We start from the raw sequence: 18,319 nt of genomic DNA, 5'->3' as shown, positions 1-18,319 counted from the left end.
GGATGATAATAATAGACAGATACCCACATAATTAGTGGCAACACAATTATCAACAACGTAACTTACTCTACTTGTCGGTTTGAGAATATTAATTGTTAATGGGGGTGGGAGTTGTTTGACCAATAATGTGGCTATGAAAATTTGCATACATAGGGGGCCTACTTAAGTGGAAGTCTATGGATAAGATATGGGTCAATAAACATTTCTCGGTATGTTATTTGTAAATCTCTGACCAATAAATGATTACGTTTACTGTAAGAGTGCTATGTAATTAGCTAATTTTAATCGAAAATAGTGAATTTTCGTATAAGTAAAATTTCGCTATGGGGTACAGACCCCAATTTTTTTATTGGATGATTTATCAACCCCATTCGTGGTTATTCTCATTCAATCCCAGACTTAAATCAGCAAACCCTACCTTGAGAGTTATTGACTTTTAAAGTTATAGTACTTTTACTAAAGAAAAAAAGTGCAAAAAAAGCGGGATTTTGCATTGCGTATTGCGCAATATTATGGATGATTGAAAAAATGGCAATACTATTTTTGTAACATGTAATGTATAGGTATTTATCAGAAGAAATTTCAATTATCCTGTACTTACAGCAATTTTGTTAGAGCCGGCCGAAAATGAGCCTCTTTCAGTACTGCGAAATTGAAAAACTGACTTTTCTGTAGCCAACTTCAAAGGCCCGTTGTCATGGCGACAAGGAACATTTGAATTTTTATCAAGCTACATAATCATCAGACCCAATAACCTTTCCTGTCATAAGATTTGGACAAAATCCATTGACCTTCATTTTTTGGCTTTGGCCGCACCTTGCTGAATCGGTACAGACATCCAGTCTTAAGATGTAACAAAATATAGGCAAATACGCACCGGACAAAAAAGTTAAGATCATTTGTTTTGTCATGTCCTCGAGAGTCGCGGATTAGAATAGGGATTTCATTTTGGACTAAAAAACTAGTGCAAGCACGTTTTCTGTTTTCCTTGACCGTTTTTTATGTCAGTAAAAGTGTCCTTTTTTGTACTTTTTTTAAAGAAACTTGAAAAAGAACTTACAATTTAAGCATACATATCAAAACACTTTAAGAACTTTAAGAGACATCAAAAACAAATTACACGCAAAATATTGACTTTAACCAAATATTGCACAGATATTGAAAAACATCAAAATATACTACATTTCAAAATATAACAAAAATATTATAACAGCTGCACCAGACTTTAAAAAAGGCATGAGGCATTGGCTTCCAATATGCTGGAATATTAACAAATGGAATCTGTACTATAAATTAGAACGTTATCAGTGAATTGTAACGGAAGAATTAATTCTCAGGATAGCGTAAAATACAGTGTGGACATAACATTTATTTTGTCTGACTGTCAGGATTTTACGTCAATGTGCCAAATTATAACACCGGACAAAGAAAGTTAATGTCATTTGTTTTGTCAAGTCCTCGAGAGATTAGAACGGGGATTTCCCTTGGATTAAAAAACAAATGGCAAGCACGATTTCTGTTTTCCTTGACCATATTTCATTATGTCAGTAGAAGTGTACTTTTGTAAAGAAAATTTAAAAGAGCTACTGCTGAACCGAACAGCATCTTTACATAAAACCTTGCCATTAACACCCACATTTAAGAAACTTCAACTTAAGATGTGAAAAAATATAGCAAATACACACCGGATAAAGAAAGTTAAGATAATTTGTTTTGTCAAGTCTTCGCAGAAGGGGGATTCCCTTGGATTAAAAAACAAATGGCAAGGATGTTTCTTGTTTTCCTTGACCATTCTTTATCATGTTTATATCAGTAGAAGCGTCCTTTTCAAAGAAAATTTAAAGGAACAACTACTGACCGGACAGCATCTTTACATAAAACCTTGCCATTAACACTCACACTGACCACTGCATATTGTTGGTGATCTATTAACAAGATTGTGATGAAATCTACTGTCAAAGATCTGGAGGAAAAGGTCAGCTTGAAATCAGGGTTGATTTGAGTTTCCCGGTTGGAGATGATGCATACACAAAGTGATGTGATGCAAAAGTGATATGCTCTTTCGCTGCCTTGGTTTAAAAAAAATTAGTATTGATAATATAGTATGAAGGAATATCATAATAATAGATTTCCCACATAAAAGATGAGTAGTTTATTCAGTAAAATAGAATATCTATTAAATAAGAATATCCATTATTTAAAGAAAGAACTAAGCACACATTAATTTTTATACAATAAGAAAGTAATGCAGTATTTATTACAGAACTAACACAAGGTAGCACTACTTTCGGGCTCTGTTGCTATTAGTATACTATCCAGAGAGGACCTCGTGCTACGCGCTCGATTGAACGTCTCGCGCTACGCGCTCGGTAAGTCCGTGAGGGCCACAGACTGCGGCTAACACAAGGTAGCCCTTGGATACATTGTTGGTATTTTATTTATCAGATATTGTGGCCAAACAGCTAAATTACATGTAAAATTACAATTTAAGCATCAAAAACAAGTTGCACGCAATATATTGACTTGAACCAAATTTTGCACATGTATTGAAAAACATCAAAATATACTACATTTCAAAATATGACAAAAATATTATAACAGCTGCACCAGACTATAAAAAAGGCATGAGGCATATATTGGCATCCAATATGCTGGAATATTAACAAATGGAATCTGTACTATAAATTAGGGCATTATCAGTGAATTGTAACGGAAGAGTTTAATTAATTCTCAGCATATCGTACAATAGAGTTTAGACATCACATTGATTTTGTCTGACTGTCAGGATTTTACGTCAATGTGCCAAATTATAACACCGGACAAAGAAAGTTAATATCATTTGTTTTGTCAAGTCCTCGCGAGATTAGAACGGGGATTTCCCTTGGATTAAAAAACAAATGGCAAGCACGATTTCTGTTTTCCTTGACCATATTTCTTTATGTCAGTAGAAGTGTCCTTTTGTAAAGAAAATTTAAAAGAGCTACTGCTGAACCGAACAGCATCTTTACATAAAACCTTGCCATTAACAGGAACACCCACATTTAAGAAACTTCAACTTAAGATGTGAAAAAAAATATAGCAAATACACACGGATAAAGATCATTTGTTTTGTCAAGTCCTCGCAGAAAGGGGATTTCCCTTGGATTAAAAAACAAATGGCAAGGATGTTTCTTATTTTCCTTGACCATATATTCTTTATCATGTTTATATCAGTAGAAGCGTCCTTTTCAAAGAAAATTTAAAGGAACAACTACTGACCGGACAGCATCTTTACATAAAACCTTGCCATTAACGCTCACATTGACCACTGCATATTGTTGGTGATCTATTAGCAAGATTGTGATGAAATCTTCTGTCAAATATCTGGAGGAAAAGGTCAGCTTGAAATCAGGGTTGATTTGAGTTTCCCGGTTGGAGATGATGCATACATAAAGTGATGTGATGCAAAAGTGATATGCTCTTTCGCTGCCTTGGTTTAAAAAAATTAGTATTGATAATATAGTATGAAGGAATATCATAATAATAGATTTCCCACATAAAAGATGAGTAGTTTATTCAGTAAAATAGACTATCTATTAAATTAGAATATCCATTATTTAAAGAAAGAACTAAGCACACTTTAGTTTTTATACAATAAGAAAGTAATGCAGTATTTATTACAGAACTAACACAAGGTAGCACTACTTTCGGGCTCTATTGCTATTAGTATACTATCCAGAGAGGACCTCGTGCTACGCGCTCGATTGAACGTCTCGCGCTACGCGCTCGATAAGTCCGTGAGGGCCACAGACTGCGGCTAACACAAGGTAGCCCTTGGATACATTGTTGGTATTTTATTTATCACATATTGTAGCCAAACAGCCAAATTACATGTAAAATTACAATTTAAGCATCCAAAACAAGTTGCACGCAAAATATTGACTTTGACCAAATATTGCACAGGTATTGAAAAACATCAAAATATACTACATTTCAAAATATGACAAAAATATTATAACAGCTGCACCAGACTATAAAAAAGGCATGAGGCATATATTGGCATCCAATATGCTGGAATATTAACAAATGGAATCTGTACTATAAATTAGGGCATTATCAGTGAATTGGAACGGAAGAATTAATTCTCAGCATATCGTACAAAAGAGTTTAGACATCACATTGATTTTGTCCGACTGTCTGGATTTTACTCCAATCCAAATGGCTTCCCGGTCAATGGAAAGTTAGGCAAATTAATTCACCGATTCGATGCCTGCCCATATATCATATTTACTCTATTAGGTCCCCCCTCTAATAAATGCCCCCACTAGTTTTTTAGGCTTAATGTTTAAAAAATTCTGAAATTTCATTGCTATCTTGTGTAAGTAAGCTTACCACGGTCCACATACGATCAGTAATTGCCAAAAATTACATGGCATACCTGGAAGTGAACCGGAAGTCATTGATCATAAGTTCATAGTTCATCATTTTTGTGAGATTTTAAGCTTATCCTAACAAATTTTACCGGAATTATCATTGTAAAAAAGCTTTAAAAAGACCTAATAAAAGCCCCCTCTTTTAAAAATGCCATGCCTCTCTAAGCCCCCCACCACCGAATTGGAACACTTGCAATATGAAATATGTTTGTCTTTTTGATGGACATATTTTCAACAACAACAAATGTGTTCATTATGTAGACTACAACCGAAGTCACTTAGTGGTAACTTGCATAATATGCAACTATATTTCCTTTCTTAAAGGAGTATTTCGTGATCCTAGCATCTTCTATTTATGTCATTTTTCATTAGATATCCACGAAAAAAACTTATTTCCAAAATTTCAGTTGATTCCGATTTTGCATTCGCTAGTTGCACATGATAATGTGTATTACACTGCTCCATAGACAATGCGTTGTAATTTCGTTCTGGTGCACCAGAACGAAATTCAAATTTCACGATATCTTTGCAAAACGAATTAATCTGCAAGAAATATTTTGTACATAAACATTATTTAGCCAGAGGTTTCCAGTGATATAAAAATCTCAACTTTTTTGAGAAAAGTGGGGGATGAGGCTGTGGATCACGAAATGCCCTTTTAATATGCAACTATACTTCCTTTCTTAATTTGCAACTATATTTCCTTTCTTAATATCCAACTCTATGTCCTTTCATGATATGGAACTAGATTTCCTTGCATAATATAGCATTATATTTCCTTACATAATTTTTATTGGGCTATGTTTAAAAAAAAACCTTATTTTTGTCTCTTTCCAGTATCCGAGTGCAACCAGATATTAATTGTGAGGATAGTGACGGATCTGCGGATGAAGCCATACTGCAGGAGGAAGAGAGTATGCTTTGTTTCTTACAAATGCTACAGTTAACGTAAGTATCTAAAGCAGTGGCGGCACCAGGAATTTTTTTTGGGGGGGGGGAGTTTGTGCAAAATTGCTGCAAAAAGTGGAAATTTTTGCAATTTTGGATTTTTACTGGTTGGAAACAGGGGAGACAAGAGTTCTGACTGGGGGCATAATCCCCCAAACCCCCCTGTCGCCCCGTCACATCTAAAGGGTGTGATCAGTTTCGGAATTTGAGGAGGACGAGCATTGGGCTATTCCAGTTGAAATCTATACACTCTCTATGAAAGACATGGTCTTAATGTCCCACACAGGGAGTATGTATTTTAAATTAAGTTACCGGAATGGGTGACTCCATTTGAAATTCACACCCCCTGCATGGAATACTAAGGTCATGTCTTCCATAGGGGGTGTATGGAGTATTCAACCTAGAATACCTGAGTATTCAACCCAGAATACCTGAGTATTCAACCCAGAATACCTGAGTATTCAACCCAGAATACCTGAGTATTCAACCTAGAATACCTGAGTATTCAACCCAGAATACCTGAGTATTCAACCCAGAATACCTGAGTATTCAACCCAGAATACCTGAGTATTCAACCCAGAATACCTGAGTATTCAACCCAGAATACCTGAGTATTCAACCCAGAATACCTGAGTATTCAACCCAGAATACCTGAGTATTCAACCCAGAATACCTGAGTATTCAACCCAGAATATCTGAGTATTCAACCCAGAATACCTGAGTATTCAACCCAGAATACCTGAGTATTCAACCTAGAATACCTGAGTATTCAACCCAGAATACCTGAGTATTCAACCCAGAAATACCTGGCATTCTGGGTTTGATTTTGATCGACAGAATAATGTTCTAATGGGTGAAACTAAAAAAATGACAGAAATGTGCAAGATTCAGTAAGTCTTGCATAATTTATAAGCAAATCCATTTGCACATTATGTGAAGCTATAGTAAGGTGCACGTTGATTGCATTAACGATGCCATGAAGCGATGATGAACTCCTCTGTTGTCATGGCAACAAATACACTCCCTGTATTTCTTTGTTTATTAGATTTATTGTCACTTATTGTTATCTAGAAATGAAAAGGGCTTTCTCCATCCTTCCATAGTTGGCGATACCTGATAATAAATCATTTTTGTACGACAACAATAGAATCAGTAGGGTTGTAATTTTGAACCAAAGTTCCTTGTTACGTATGCCAGGACTATTGTTGTTATGTGTTTTCAGCACTGTCAAGAAATAATGACATCAATTTAGATTTAGACCACAATAATTTAGATTTAGACCACTGGAAAACAATAGAACCGAATCAGTAGGGTCGTAATTTTGAACCAAAGTTCCGTGTTGTGTATGCCAGGACTATGCCATGTCAAAAATATCACAAGTTGTTATTGTTAATCAGTGTTGTTGTTATGTGTTTTCAGCACTGTCAAGAAATAATGACGTCAATTTACATTTAGATTATGGGAAAACCTGAGCAAAAATCCACACACCCCTGTGGAAGATTTTGGAAATATCTGCTACAGGGGGAGTATGAATTTCAAATGAAATAGCATATTAGCCAGTTCCATTTTAATTTCATACTCCCTCTGAGAAAGATTCAACATGAATCTTCCACAGAGGGAGGGTGAGTTTCAAATGGGGCTGCCTATTATGCTCATTCCATTTGAAATTCATACTCCCCCTGTAGCAGATATTTCCAAAATCTTCCACAGGGGGAGTGTGGATTTTAAATGGAATAGCCCAATGTATGCTAAGCTGCTGCTAATCTTAGCATTTTCTACCACTAGACTTTTGATAATAAGGCTTCCTTACCTGATATTGTAAAAGTGGGAATTTTAGTGGGATTTATTTTTTTGTGTTTTGCCAATTTTGAACTGTTTCCCTTGTTTTTAAATTTTTGATTCTTAAGTTTTCTTACAAATGTATTCGCGTGTTGTTATTTACACGGCAGCAGCTTGGAATGCTAAAAGTGCGTAAATAAATGTAGCACGAAAATTTCCCCTTTTACAGTACTTGGTATGATACTTAGGTGGAGGACATTTTGTCAGATGTGCTCAAGCAGTGGCAGCGCCAGGAAATTTTTTCGGGGGACATGGGGTGGGGAAAGTTTTTTTTTGGGTGGGGTGGGGAGCAAAATCAACCAATTTTGCACATAATTGCCACAAAAAGTGGAAATTTGTGTAATTTTGGGTTTTTACTGGGGGGGGGGGAAATATGGGCTGGATTTCCCATGTGCTTGGGTCTTTGGGATCAAAGGTCATCTATGGGTCATTTGGTGTCATTGTTTACAATCTTGTATTCTTCATTGATTATGTTATGTATATTGGGTCACATATATTAAAAAATAACAGCATAGGGAAATTGACCAATAAAATGGCATGCTTTGCTCATGGTGTAATGATAAAAATTAGCATTAGATAAACATCGCTTGTGAATTTATCACTAATGTTTATTCACAGCACCATTGCAGATGCATTGAACCATTGCATGCTTGATATGCATGTTGCAATTAAGATATCAAGTCAATATAATATAAATAAATATACCTCTTCAATTCTGTCTAAGAAAATAAAAACCCTATGCTATCAGCGGTAATAAATTGCAAATTGAAAATCCCTGTCCCAGGCTATTACAATAGCCAAGTCTCGCGAATCGGTTAACCTTTTCCTGATCGCAATCATGACAAGCAGTCGACAGCTACGAGAGCTTAAAATTTTCACAAATGCCATAAAATGTTTGTGATTTTTTGCAATATTTTAACCCGCATTTAAACATGCATGTTTCAATAAGTACCAATATTCATAGTTGTGGATCAATGCTTCTTGAGATAGCCCTATTTATTTATTTAAAGAAAATTGGGAAGGTCCAGTCAAGATTTATGTGATGCAATAGTTTTACACTAATTGATTCTTGGGTAGTGTATTTGCATTTCAAGTCTTTTGTAAATGACATACGTTTACCTGTGGGGTGACATACTGTATAACGGGACATTTTCACAGGGATTTAATTTTCACATTTCTTGTGGTTAAACAGGCAACTATGAATTTAAACCTCACAAAAATATTTGCAACCTATCAGCCGTTTGAAACCATGAATAAAAGAAGCCACAGAACTTAGCAGAACAGTTAAAATCATGAAAAAAAAGAAGATATCATACCCTTCCCAAAATTCTTTGCAACATGATGGATCACCTCTTTACAGCAAATAACACTTCTAATACGTTGTACAGGTTCCCTTTGTTTTCATGTTGAGTATAGAGTGGCTGAACATGGGTAGATTGTCAAGAAATAACATATTTTGCATGATGTTGATGTGCTCTGTTCATTGAGATACATTTTGTCACTATCAACCCATAGTGCACTAGATAGAAAATCAGTACAGAAAAATTGAAATGGAAGAGATGCAATGTGGGAAGTGTAAAATATCTTCTCTGAAAAAATAATCACATGAAAAAAAACCCATTATAGAGTATTTAATAGTGATTAGTGTGATGTATTAATTGTCTCGCCTGAATGTTCAGGGAGAGACTTAGTAATCACTATGGTGTGTGTGTGGGGGTGTGTGTGTGTGGGGGCGTGCGTGTGCGTGTGTGTGTTCGGAAAAAGCTTGTGAACGCGTTATCTTGAGAACCGTAAGTGCTATGATGATGAAACTTTATAGGGGGTAGCATGACCAGAGGGTGTCGACCTGATTAGATTTTGCGCATAAAATATGGTAATTAAGTACCTAATTTGCATAATTTATGCGTAATAAGCAAAATACCTTGTGAACAGATTATCTGGAGATCCGTATGGGGTACAGTGACGTAACTTAGTGGGGAGTAGCGTGGCCAGATGTTCTCGACCTGATTAGATTTTCAGCGCAAAATATGCTAATTAAGTACCTAATTTGCATAATTTATGCGTATTTGATGCGTATCAAGCAAAAAAAACCTTGTGAACAGCTTATCTGGAGATCCGTATGGGGTACAGTGACGTAACTTGGTGGGGAGTAAGCGTGGCCAGATGTTCTCGACCTGATTAGATTTTCAGCGCAAAATATGCTAATTAAGTACCTAATTTGCATAATTTATGCGTATTTGATGCGTATCAAGCAAAAAACCCTTGTGAACAGCTTATCTGGAGATCCGTATGGGGTACAGTGGCGTAACTTGGTGAGGAGTAAGCGGGGCCAGAGGTTCTCGACCTGATTAGATTTTGAGCGTAAAATATGGTAATTAAGTACCTAATTTGCATAATATATGCGTAATAAGCAAAATACCTTGTGAACAGATTATCTGGAGATCCGTATGGGGTACAGTGACGTAACTTGGTGGGGAGTTGCGTGGCCAGAGGTACTCGGCCTGATTAGATTTTCATGAGGTCAAAGGTCACATACAAGGTCAAAGGTCAACTGAGGTCACCAAATCTTTTAATAATTAATTTTCAACTGTGCATCACATATCCCAATAACAGCTTGATCGGTCATGTAATTAAGGAAATATGACGAATTTAAGATAGTCGCTTTCTTTGTAAAGTATAGCAAAGTAGCACTTTCAATGAGTGATAACTCGTAAAGGAAGCATCTTTCTGTTTTGATTTATTTGATGAAATAGTTCTTTGGTATTGCCAAATTTGATTTTTCAGCGCAACATACTTTTTCCAATTTCGTGAGGTCAAAGGTCACATACAAGGTCAAAGGTCAACTGAGGTCACCAAATCTTTTAACAATTAATTTTCAACTGTGCATCACATATCCCAATAACAGCTTGATCGGTCATGTAATTAAGGAAATATGACGACTTTAAGATAGTCGCTTTCCATGTAAAGTATAGCAAAGTAGCACTTTCAATGAGTGATAACTTGTAAAGGAAGCATCTTTCTGTTTTGATTTATTACTTTGATGAAATAGTTCTTTGGTTTTGCCAAATTTTTGGAAGGTCATTACGGGGTCATCCGAGGTCACTCAGGGGTCATCTGAGGTCAAGTTATTAAAAACTCGTATGGGCATGAAACTTGGTGGGTACAGTCATCATTCAAAGCCAAATTTTTGGAAGGTCATTTTGGGGTCACCAGGGGTCATCTGAGGTCAAATTAGTAAAAACTGTCGTATGGACATGAAACTAGGTGGGTACAGTCAACATTTAAAGCCAAATTTTGGAAGGTCATTTTGGGGTCACCAGGGGTCATCTGAGGTCAAATTAGTAAAACTGTCGTATGGACATGAAACTTGGTGGGTACAGTCAACATTTCAAGCCAAATTTTTGGAAGGTCATTTCGGGGTCATCTGAGGTCAAATTAGTAAAACTGTTGGATGGACATGGAACTTGGTGGGTACAGTCAACATTTATAGCCAAATATTTGGAAGGTAATTTCGGAGTAACCAGGGGTCATCTGAGGACAAATTAGTAAAAACTCGTATGGGCATGAAACTTGATGGGTACAGTCAACATTTAAAGCCAAATTTTTGGAAGGTCATTTCGAGGCCACCAGGGGTCATCTGAGGTCAAATTAGTAAAAACTGTCGTATGGGCATGAAACTTAGCACGAGGGGTACAGTCAACATTTAGAGCCAAAATTTTAGAAGGTCATTTCAGGGCCACCAGGGGTCATCTGAGGTCATATTAGTAAAAACTGTTGCATGGGCATGAAACTTGGTGGGTACAGTTACCATCGGCCAGATAATCGTGCCCAGCTGATAACCGCCAAATTCATTTACCTCTCTACCAACAGTTATCGCAAAAGCAGGCGGTCACAAAAGCAGGCGAGACTCGTGGTTCGAGAACCGCCTTGTTATATATTAAGAGGGTTTATACCTTTGTACAAAATTTGTATTGAATCCAATTGGAGTAAATTTGCAGCAGACAGTTTAGTACTTACTAAAGGCTATTTGAGAGCATATGCTATCTACTGAAGATAGTTTAGTAATTATGTCATCCAAGACAGCCTTGTAATTACTTTAGGTTATTTGAGAGCACATGCTATCTACTGAAGATAGTTTAGTAATTATGTCATCCAAGACAGCCTAGTAATTACTATAGGTTATTTGAGAGCATATGCTATCTACTGAAGATAGTTTAGTAATTATGTCATCCAAGACAGCCTAGTAATTACTTTAGGTTATTTGAGAGCATATGCTATCTACTGAAGATAGTTTAGTAATTATGTAATGCAAGACAGCCTATAATTACTTTAGGTTATTTGCGAGCATATGCTATCTACTGAAGATAGTTTGGTAGTATCTACTGAAGATAGTTAAGTAATTATGTCTTCCAAGACAGCCTAGTAATTACTTTAGGTTATTTGAGAGCATATGCTATCTACTGAAGATAGTTTAGTAATTATGTCTTCCAAGACAGCCTAGTAATTACTTTAGGTTATTTGAGAGCATATGCTATCTACTGAAGATAGTTTAGTAATTATGTCTTCCAAGACAGCCTAGTAATTACTTTAGGTTATTTGAGAGTATATGCTATCTACTGAAGATAGTTTAGTAATTATGTCTTCCAAGACAGCCTACTCTCTAAATGTGAAAGAGTGAAAAACAGCTCAAAAAGAGTGTTTTTTCCACTCCTCCTTGGAGCTGTATGAGTGACCACTCCTTTTAGAGTGCAATTCACTCTTCAAAAAGAGTGAGGAAATTCACTCGAAAAAAAAGAGTGAATAAAATCACTCTTTAGGGAGAGTGAATTTCACTCCAAAAGGAGTGGTCACTCATACAGCTCCAAAGAAAGTGGAAAAACCACTCTTTTGAGTTGTAATAGCTCTGAAATAAAGAAGTGAATGAGACTGACAAAAAATAATCACAGAAATAGGCACAAAATGTTCATTCATTCATGTATTTTTGTGAGCAAAGGAATTACAACACAATAAGTATTTTTACATGTTAATTAAGATTAAAATGGTAATTTTGGCATGCTTAAAAGCTTAGTGATGTAGGACTATAGGCCTAGCATCACACATGCAGGTAGACGTGCTGTACTATAGTAAAGCCTTTTGGAGACTGGTCAGACATAGAGGCCTATAGTCCTCTGTGACTTTTGGCATCACACATGCAGATATTTATAACATGCTGCAGTATATAAACATGATAAATTAGAGACTGGTCAGAGATAACATGCCTGGCCCTATGGCCTAAGCCTAGCTAGGTATGGCCTGGCCTTGCTGCATGTGATCCTGTGGCTACTGGTATATATAGCATGACTAGCGCATCGGACTCGGAGATGTGATCGGGTACATACTAACAATAAAAAGGCTGAAGCAGTATAACAAACATTACAATTATTACACAAGTAGGCTACACTCAATCATTTACAGGTTTATGAAGTAATACATGTACCAGGTATGCATAGCAGTCCATGAGTGTGCCACCGTAATGCCGGACGGACAATGTGAATCAATGTGTTCAACAAATGAAGAAGCTTCATGGGTACAATTATCACCTTTGAGACAGTAACATCAGATTTTTAGTTGTCGATACAATCTGCAATGATTCAACATATAAATAAAATAGTTCAAAGTATACTTATCGACGAAAATATTGGCTATTTCTTCGCCAAACTGCCTCGCCCATTCCTGACTACTGACAACTCCACCGCCATTGCTGCAACGACTAATTCGCCGAATGAATAATCACCATTTTTTCGTGCGAAAATCTGGCTTTCTGATTGGCTGTACGAACTGTGGATTCACTCCGCAAAGAGCGATTCTGATTTCACTCTGAAATTGAGCGGTAATTTTGGATCACTCTGTAAGGAGTGAATCTAGATTGACCAGTAGAAGCTTTTTTTCACTCTAAAGAATGACTAACCACTCGAATAGAGTGAGAATGAAATCACTCCAAGTTCAGAGTGAAATTTTCACTCTTTAAGATAGTTTAGTAATTATTTCATCCAAGACAGCTTAGTAATTACTTTAGGTTATTTGCGAGCATATGCTATCTACTGAAGATAGTTTAGTAATTATTTCATCCAAGACAGCTTAGTAATTACTTTAGGTTATTTGCGAGCATATGCTATCTACTGAAGATAGTTTAGTAATTATGTCTTCCAAGACAGCCTAGTAATTACTATAGGTTATTTGCGAGCATATGCTATCTACTGAAGATAGTTTAGTAATTATTTCATCCAAGACAGCTTAGTAATTACTTTAGGTTATTTGCGAGCATATGCTATCTACTGAAGATAGTTTAGTAATTATGTCTTCCAAGACAGCCTAGTAATTACTATAGGTTATTTGCGAGCATATGCTATCTACTGAAGATAGTTTAGTAATTATGTCTTCCAAGACAGCCTAGTAAGTACTATAGGTTATTTGAGAGCATATGCTATCTACTGAAGATAGTTTAGTAATTATGTCATCCAAGACAGCCTAGTAATCACTTTAGGTTATTTGAGAGCATATGCTATCTACTGAAGATAGTTTAGTAATTGTGTCATCCAAGACAGCCTAGTAATTACTATAGGTTATTTGAGAGCATATGCTATCTACTGAAGATAGTTTAGTAATTATGTCATCCAAGACAGCCTAGTAATCACTTTAGGTTATTTGAGAGCATATGCTATCTACTGAAGATAGTTTAGTAATTGTGTCATCCAAGACAGCCTAGTAATTACTATAGGTTATTTGAGAGCATATGCTATCTACTGAAGATAGTTTAGTAATTGTGTCTTCCAAGACAGCCTAGTAATTACTTTAGGTTATTTGAGAGCATATCTACTGAAGATAGTTTAGTAATTATGTCTTCCAAGACAGTCTATTAATTACTATAGGTTATTTGAGAGCATATGCTATCTACTGAAGATAGTTTAGTAATTATGTCTTCCAAGACAGCCTAGTAATTACTATAGGTTATTTGAGAGCATATGCTATCTACTGAAGATAGTTTAGTAATTATGTCTTCCAAGACAGCCTAGTAATTACTATAGGTTATTTGAGAGCATATGCTATCTACTGAAGATAGTTTAGTAATTATGTCTTCCAAGACAGCCTAGTAATTACTTTAGGTTATTTGAGAGCATATGCTATCTACTGGAGATAGTTTTGTAATTATGTCTTCCAAGACAGTTTAATAATTACTATATGTTATTTGAGAGCATATGCTATCTACTGAAGATAGTTTAGTAAGTATGTCTTCCAAGACAGCCTAGTAATTATTATATACCTCATATATAGATTCCTGTCATCTGATTGGTTAAAAGTGCAGTCATTGAATTAGCTATGCCCTCCTTTTTAAGAATTACATACAAACTAAACTATTCCCCGGGCAATAGTCTTTTAAAAAGACTATTCCCGGGAATAATCATTTTCACATCATCGGGCAGCGATGGCGTGTTCGCATTACGCTTCGATGGCGTGTTCGCATTACGCACGCGGTGCCAACGCGATGCCTGCCAGTTGTGGTGACGCGATCGGTTCATAACGAAAAACTTTCTTTGTAAATTTTACCATGGCCTATGAACAATAAAATAGGCCTTTTAGCCAATCAGATGACAAAAATCTATATTAATTCGGTATATAAAACAAATATTGACTGCTTTATTCGGGACATGGTTAAGATTATAGGCCCAAGGTGATCTCAAAACCATGCTATGACCCTCGGCTGCGCCTCGGGTCATAGCATGGTTTTGAGATCACCTTGGGCCTATAATATTAACCATGCCCCTCATAGCAGTCAATATTTGTATACTATAGGTTATTTGAGAGTATGTGCTATCTACTGAAGATACAAATGTAGTTAGTAATTATGTCATCTAATACAGTCTAGTATTTACTATATAGGTTATTTGAGAGCATTTGCTATCTACTGAAGATAGTTAATAATTATGTCTTCCAAGACAGTCTAGTATTTACTATAGGTTATTTGAGAGTATGACTATCTACAGAAATTAGTTTAGAAATTATGTCATCCAAGACAGTCTAATTATTACAGGTTATTTGAAAGCATAGATGCTATCTACTGAAGATAGTTCTGTAGTTACCTCATGATGTAGCTTAAACAATGTTACAATTTTATTTTAAATGCCGTTTTTTTACTTTCAATCTCTGTATGATTTAAATCTTTACTTATCCAGTAACTTAATAAGTCCAGTTGCCTTAAAATTATTATTCTTCAATATCAAGTCTTTTTTTTTTTCTTTGACTGGAAATTGGGCTACTTGAATGCTGTCTGCCGCCATCTTGATTTAGTCCTTGTCGCATCATGGGTCTGAAAAAGCACCCAAATTATAGGATTTGGGGTACCTTTTTGTCTTAGACTAGCGGTTGAGCTGCATGCGGCCATCTTTACATGGTGCCTGCTGCATCATGGGTGTTGAAATTCTGGCAACCCTGTTAAAATGTAGGGTCATATTAGTGGAGATGAAGTTGTTCTTAGTGGTTGCCTAGATATGTCACATATAATTGTATGGTTACAAGGAGTAATGTATACCTGGAGGATAGCCTAATGTGCTGTGGAAATGCCAACGGGTCCATGGGGACAGTCTGCTATACAATTGCAGTATACCTGCACAATATTTTGGTATTATGCGTTCATTTTCATCCTTTTAGGTATTTCTGAGGATGAGTAAGCAGTTGATGTGAAAGTAAAATGTTTATATAGGTGTGCTTATATAATCAGAGATGAGTTGAAGCAATTTTAAGTGAAACTCTTTTGTTTTGAATCCATCAAAGGAAAAACAAGCTATCGGAGGAAAAGATGTAATTTGGTGTGGTTGTGTGGTGACATTTAAGGTATAGCTGTGAGAATGGGGGTATTCAAGTAGCTTTTTTGGATTGGGTAGTGACATATGCCTCTGAGAGCGTGAAAGTGGACCCATATTTGTATAAATTTGTCCAGTAAAGTGGACCCATACCTAAGGCCAAGATTTGTGGCCAAATTGAACACAATTTTGCAATTTTTTTCAACATCTATGTTTTGTTTTTTAGTTTTGGGGCTCCAGTTAGTTGAAATTAAGTTTGTTCTTTCTTTTGGAAGAAAACGCCATTGTTCTCAAGATATTAGTACAATTTCTTTTTAAAATTATTGTTGTTGCCCCAAAAATGTTTTTTTAGAGGGGATTTCTCCCCAACTGAGCATTTTACCAAAATTTGAGGTCAAAGATGGATTTACCAAGTGTTTGCCATTCTCAATTATATATTTTTATTTTTGAGGCTGATAATTTAGCAAAATGAGGCTAAAAAGTTTCCATAATTTGAGGGTTAATAGTAGACTAACCTTCAGAAATGTATCAATAAAAATAAATTGTGCAAGACTTATATCAAAGTGCAGAACACTAAAAGCATTAATGGCAGTATTTTTACAGTAGGGGAAACCCCTGTTCCGGTGGTTGAGCTGAGTAGCCGTGATCATAACAAAGTCCGCACGTACTACTCAGACAATATAAAAACCAACTGCCGATATTGACGATGCATCATGCTTGAGGTAGTTTATGACATTTAGATTCAATTGTTTCAAAAATGTGGAATTGAATTAATTCACATAGCTGCAAATGTTATATTATGGTTATTGCCTGCAGATTGATATATGGTATTAATCGAAGCACTTTGATAATTCAAGAATCGTGAAGGTCATTCTCGAAGCAGTATATAGAATATTAAAACGCATTCAAAGAGCAATATGTGTATGCCATACAAGAAAATTGAAATGAGAAGTGCTATTGTTGCCGTATATTGGAAAGACTACAACTTCCTTGGAATAATTTTTTTATGAAATGGAGCAAAATGATACGAGTCAATAGTATGAATAAGACCAAAATAAAATATTGTTGTGTTGCCCTCAAGTGGGAAAATGGGGAATTTGGGTCGGACGGTCGGATTTTTTTTTTTTTTTAAACTTTCAGTTTTAAAAAATCCCTCAAATATTAAATAATGCTTCTTCAATTAGGGGACAATTGTCAATTTTGACTTCTGGGTACCTGTTAGACATCAATTAAAGACTAGTCTTTCAATAAAATATTAATTTTAAGTGAAAAGCATTGAGTTTTTGAACAAATCTGTAAAAATCATCATTCAAAAAAAAAAAAAATTGCACCCCTGATTTTTCAGGATTTAGGGTCGGACGGTTGAGGGCAACACACAATTTTTTTTTTGCCTAATGCGATACTGTATAGTGTGCTATGTTATTGGTAATCATTTTAGGTCCTCCGAAGGAAAAGACCGTATTGCATCATGCGATGTGTGTCTGTGTATCAGTCAGTCTTTGTGTCAGTCAGTCAACTATTATCTAAGGCTTTGGTTACAATTTGGTCTCATATGAACAATTCAAATCTTATATTGCAATCACTATTATGTTTTGATGACTCCAACAACAGCTGTGATCCAATGATAACTTGCTGGGTATCTTTAGATTGAAGTCAGACTTCTGCTCTCCCCATGGGTGCATTTGGAATTGGATAAATGAATCATGAGAGTACCCTGTCCTTGGGAGGAGATATGTTAAGCTTTCTGTCCCGTGTACAGAGATCCAGCGCTTTGAGACTAGGTAAATAGCACTATGCAAATTCAAAATATGCATATTTTTCCTGGTTCTGTACAGAATTATCTCATGATTATTTTGACACATCTAGATACTTAAAGCCATATTATAACATTTGCTGAGGAGAACGCCCTCAACATTTTTTTTTAAATTCTGGTTTTACACGATTGTAATGTACTTTAGTCAATAAAGATACTCTGCAAAAATCAAGACTTTAGGTGCTGTAGTTTTGTCAAAATCCGAGATTTTGAATAAAGCGATGGAACCAGCGTTTTATTATTACAATGGAAATATTAGTCGAACATGTATGCACAGTATGTACACGGCGTATGGGATACACATACACACACCCCGAGGATCGTACTGTATTACAACCGCTGGGAGTAACATGCATGGGCGCTAGTAGTAAATTCAATTTTCTATGCTTTACCTCACTTATTCGACTCAAAATTAAAAAAATAATTTCACCGATTGTCTCAAGACATCAGGAAAACAACACCAAAGCAAT

At 35.8% G+C, this 18,319-nt stretch overlaps 1 protein-coding gene across 1 annotated transcript in view; it reads left to right on the top strand.

The window, feature by feature from the left end:
* The window catches only part of LOC140136130 (C-Maf-inducing protein-like), a 168,126-nt gene that overhangs the window by 111,822 nt on the left and 37,985 nt on the right, over nt 1-18,319 (top strand). Inside the window, exon 8 of the mRNA XM_072157835.1 lies at nt 5,250-5,360. Within this exon, the coding sequence (XP_072013936.1) occupies nt 5,250-5,360 (111 nt within the window). The remainder of the gene's footprint in view (nt 1-5,249; nt 5,361-18,319) is intronic.

The sequence above is a fragment of the Amphiura filiformis genome, chromosome 16, assembly GCF_039555335.1.
Source record: "Amphiura filiformis chromosome 16, Afil_fr2py, whole genome shotgun sequence".
Lineage (NCBI taxonomy): Eukaryota > Metazoa > Echinodermata > Ophiuroidea > Amphilepidida > Amphiuridae > Amphiura > Amphiura filiformis.
The sequence above is the reverse complement of the archived record's forward strand: the minus strand, read 5'-3'. Positions and strand labels throughout refer to the sequence as shown.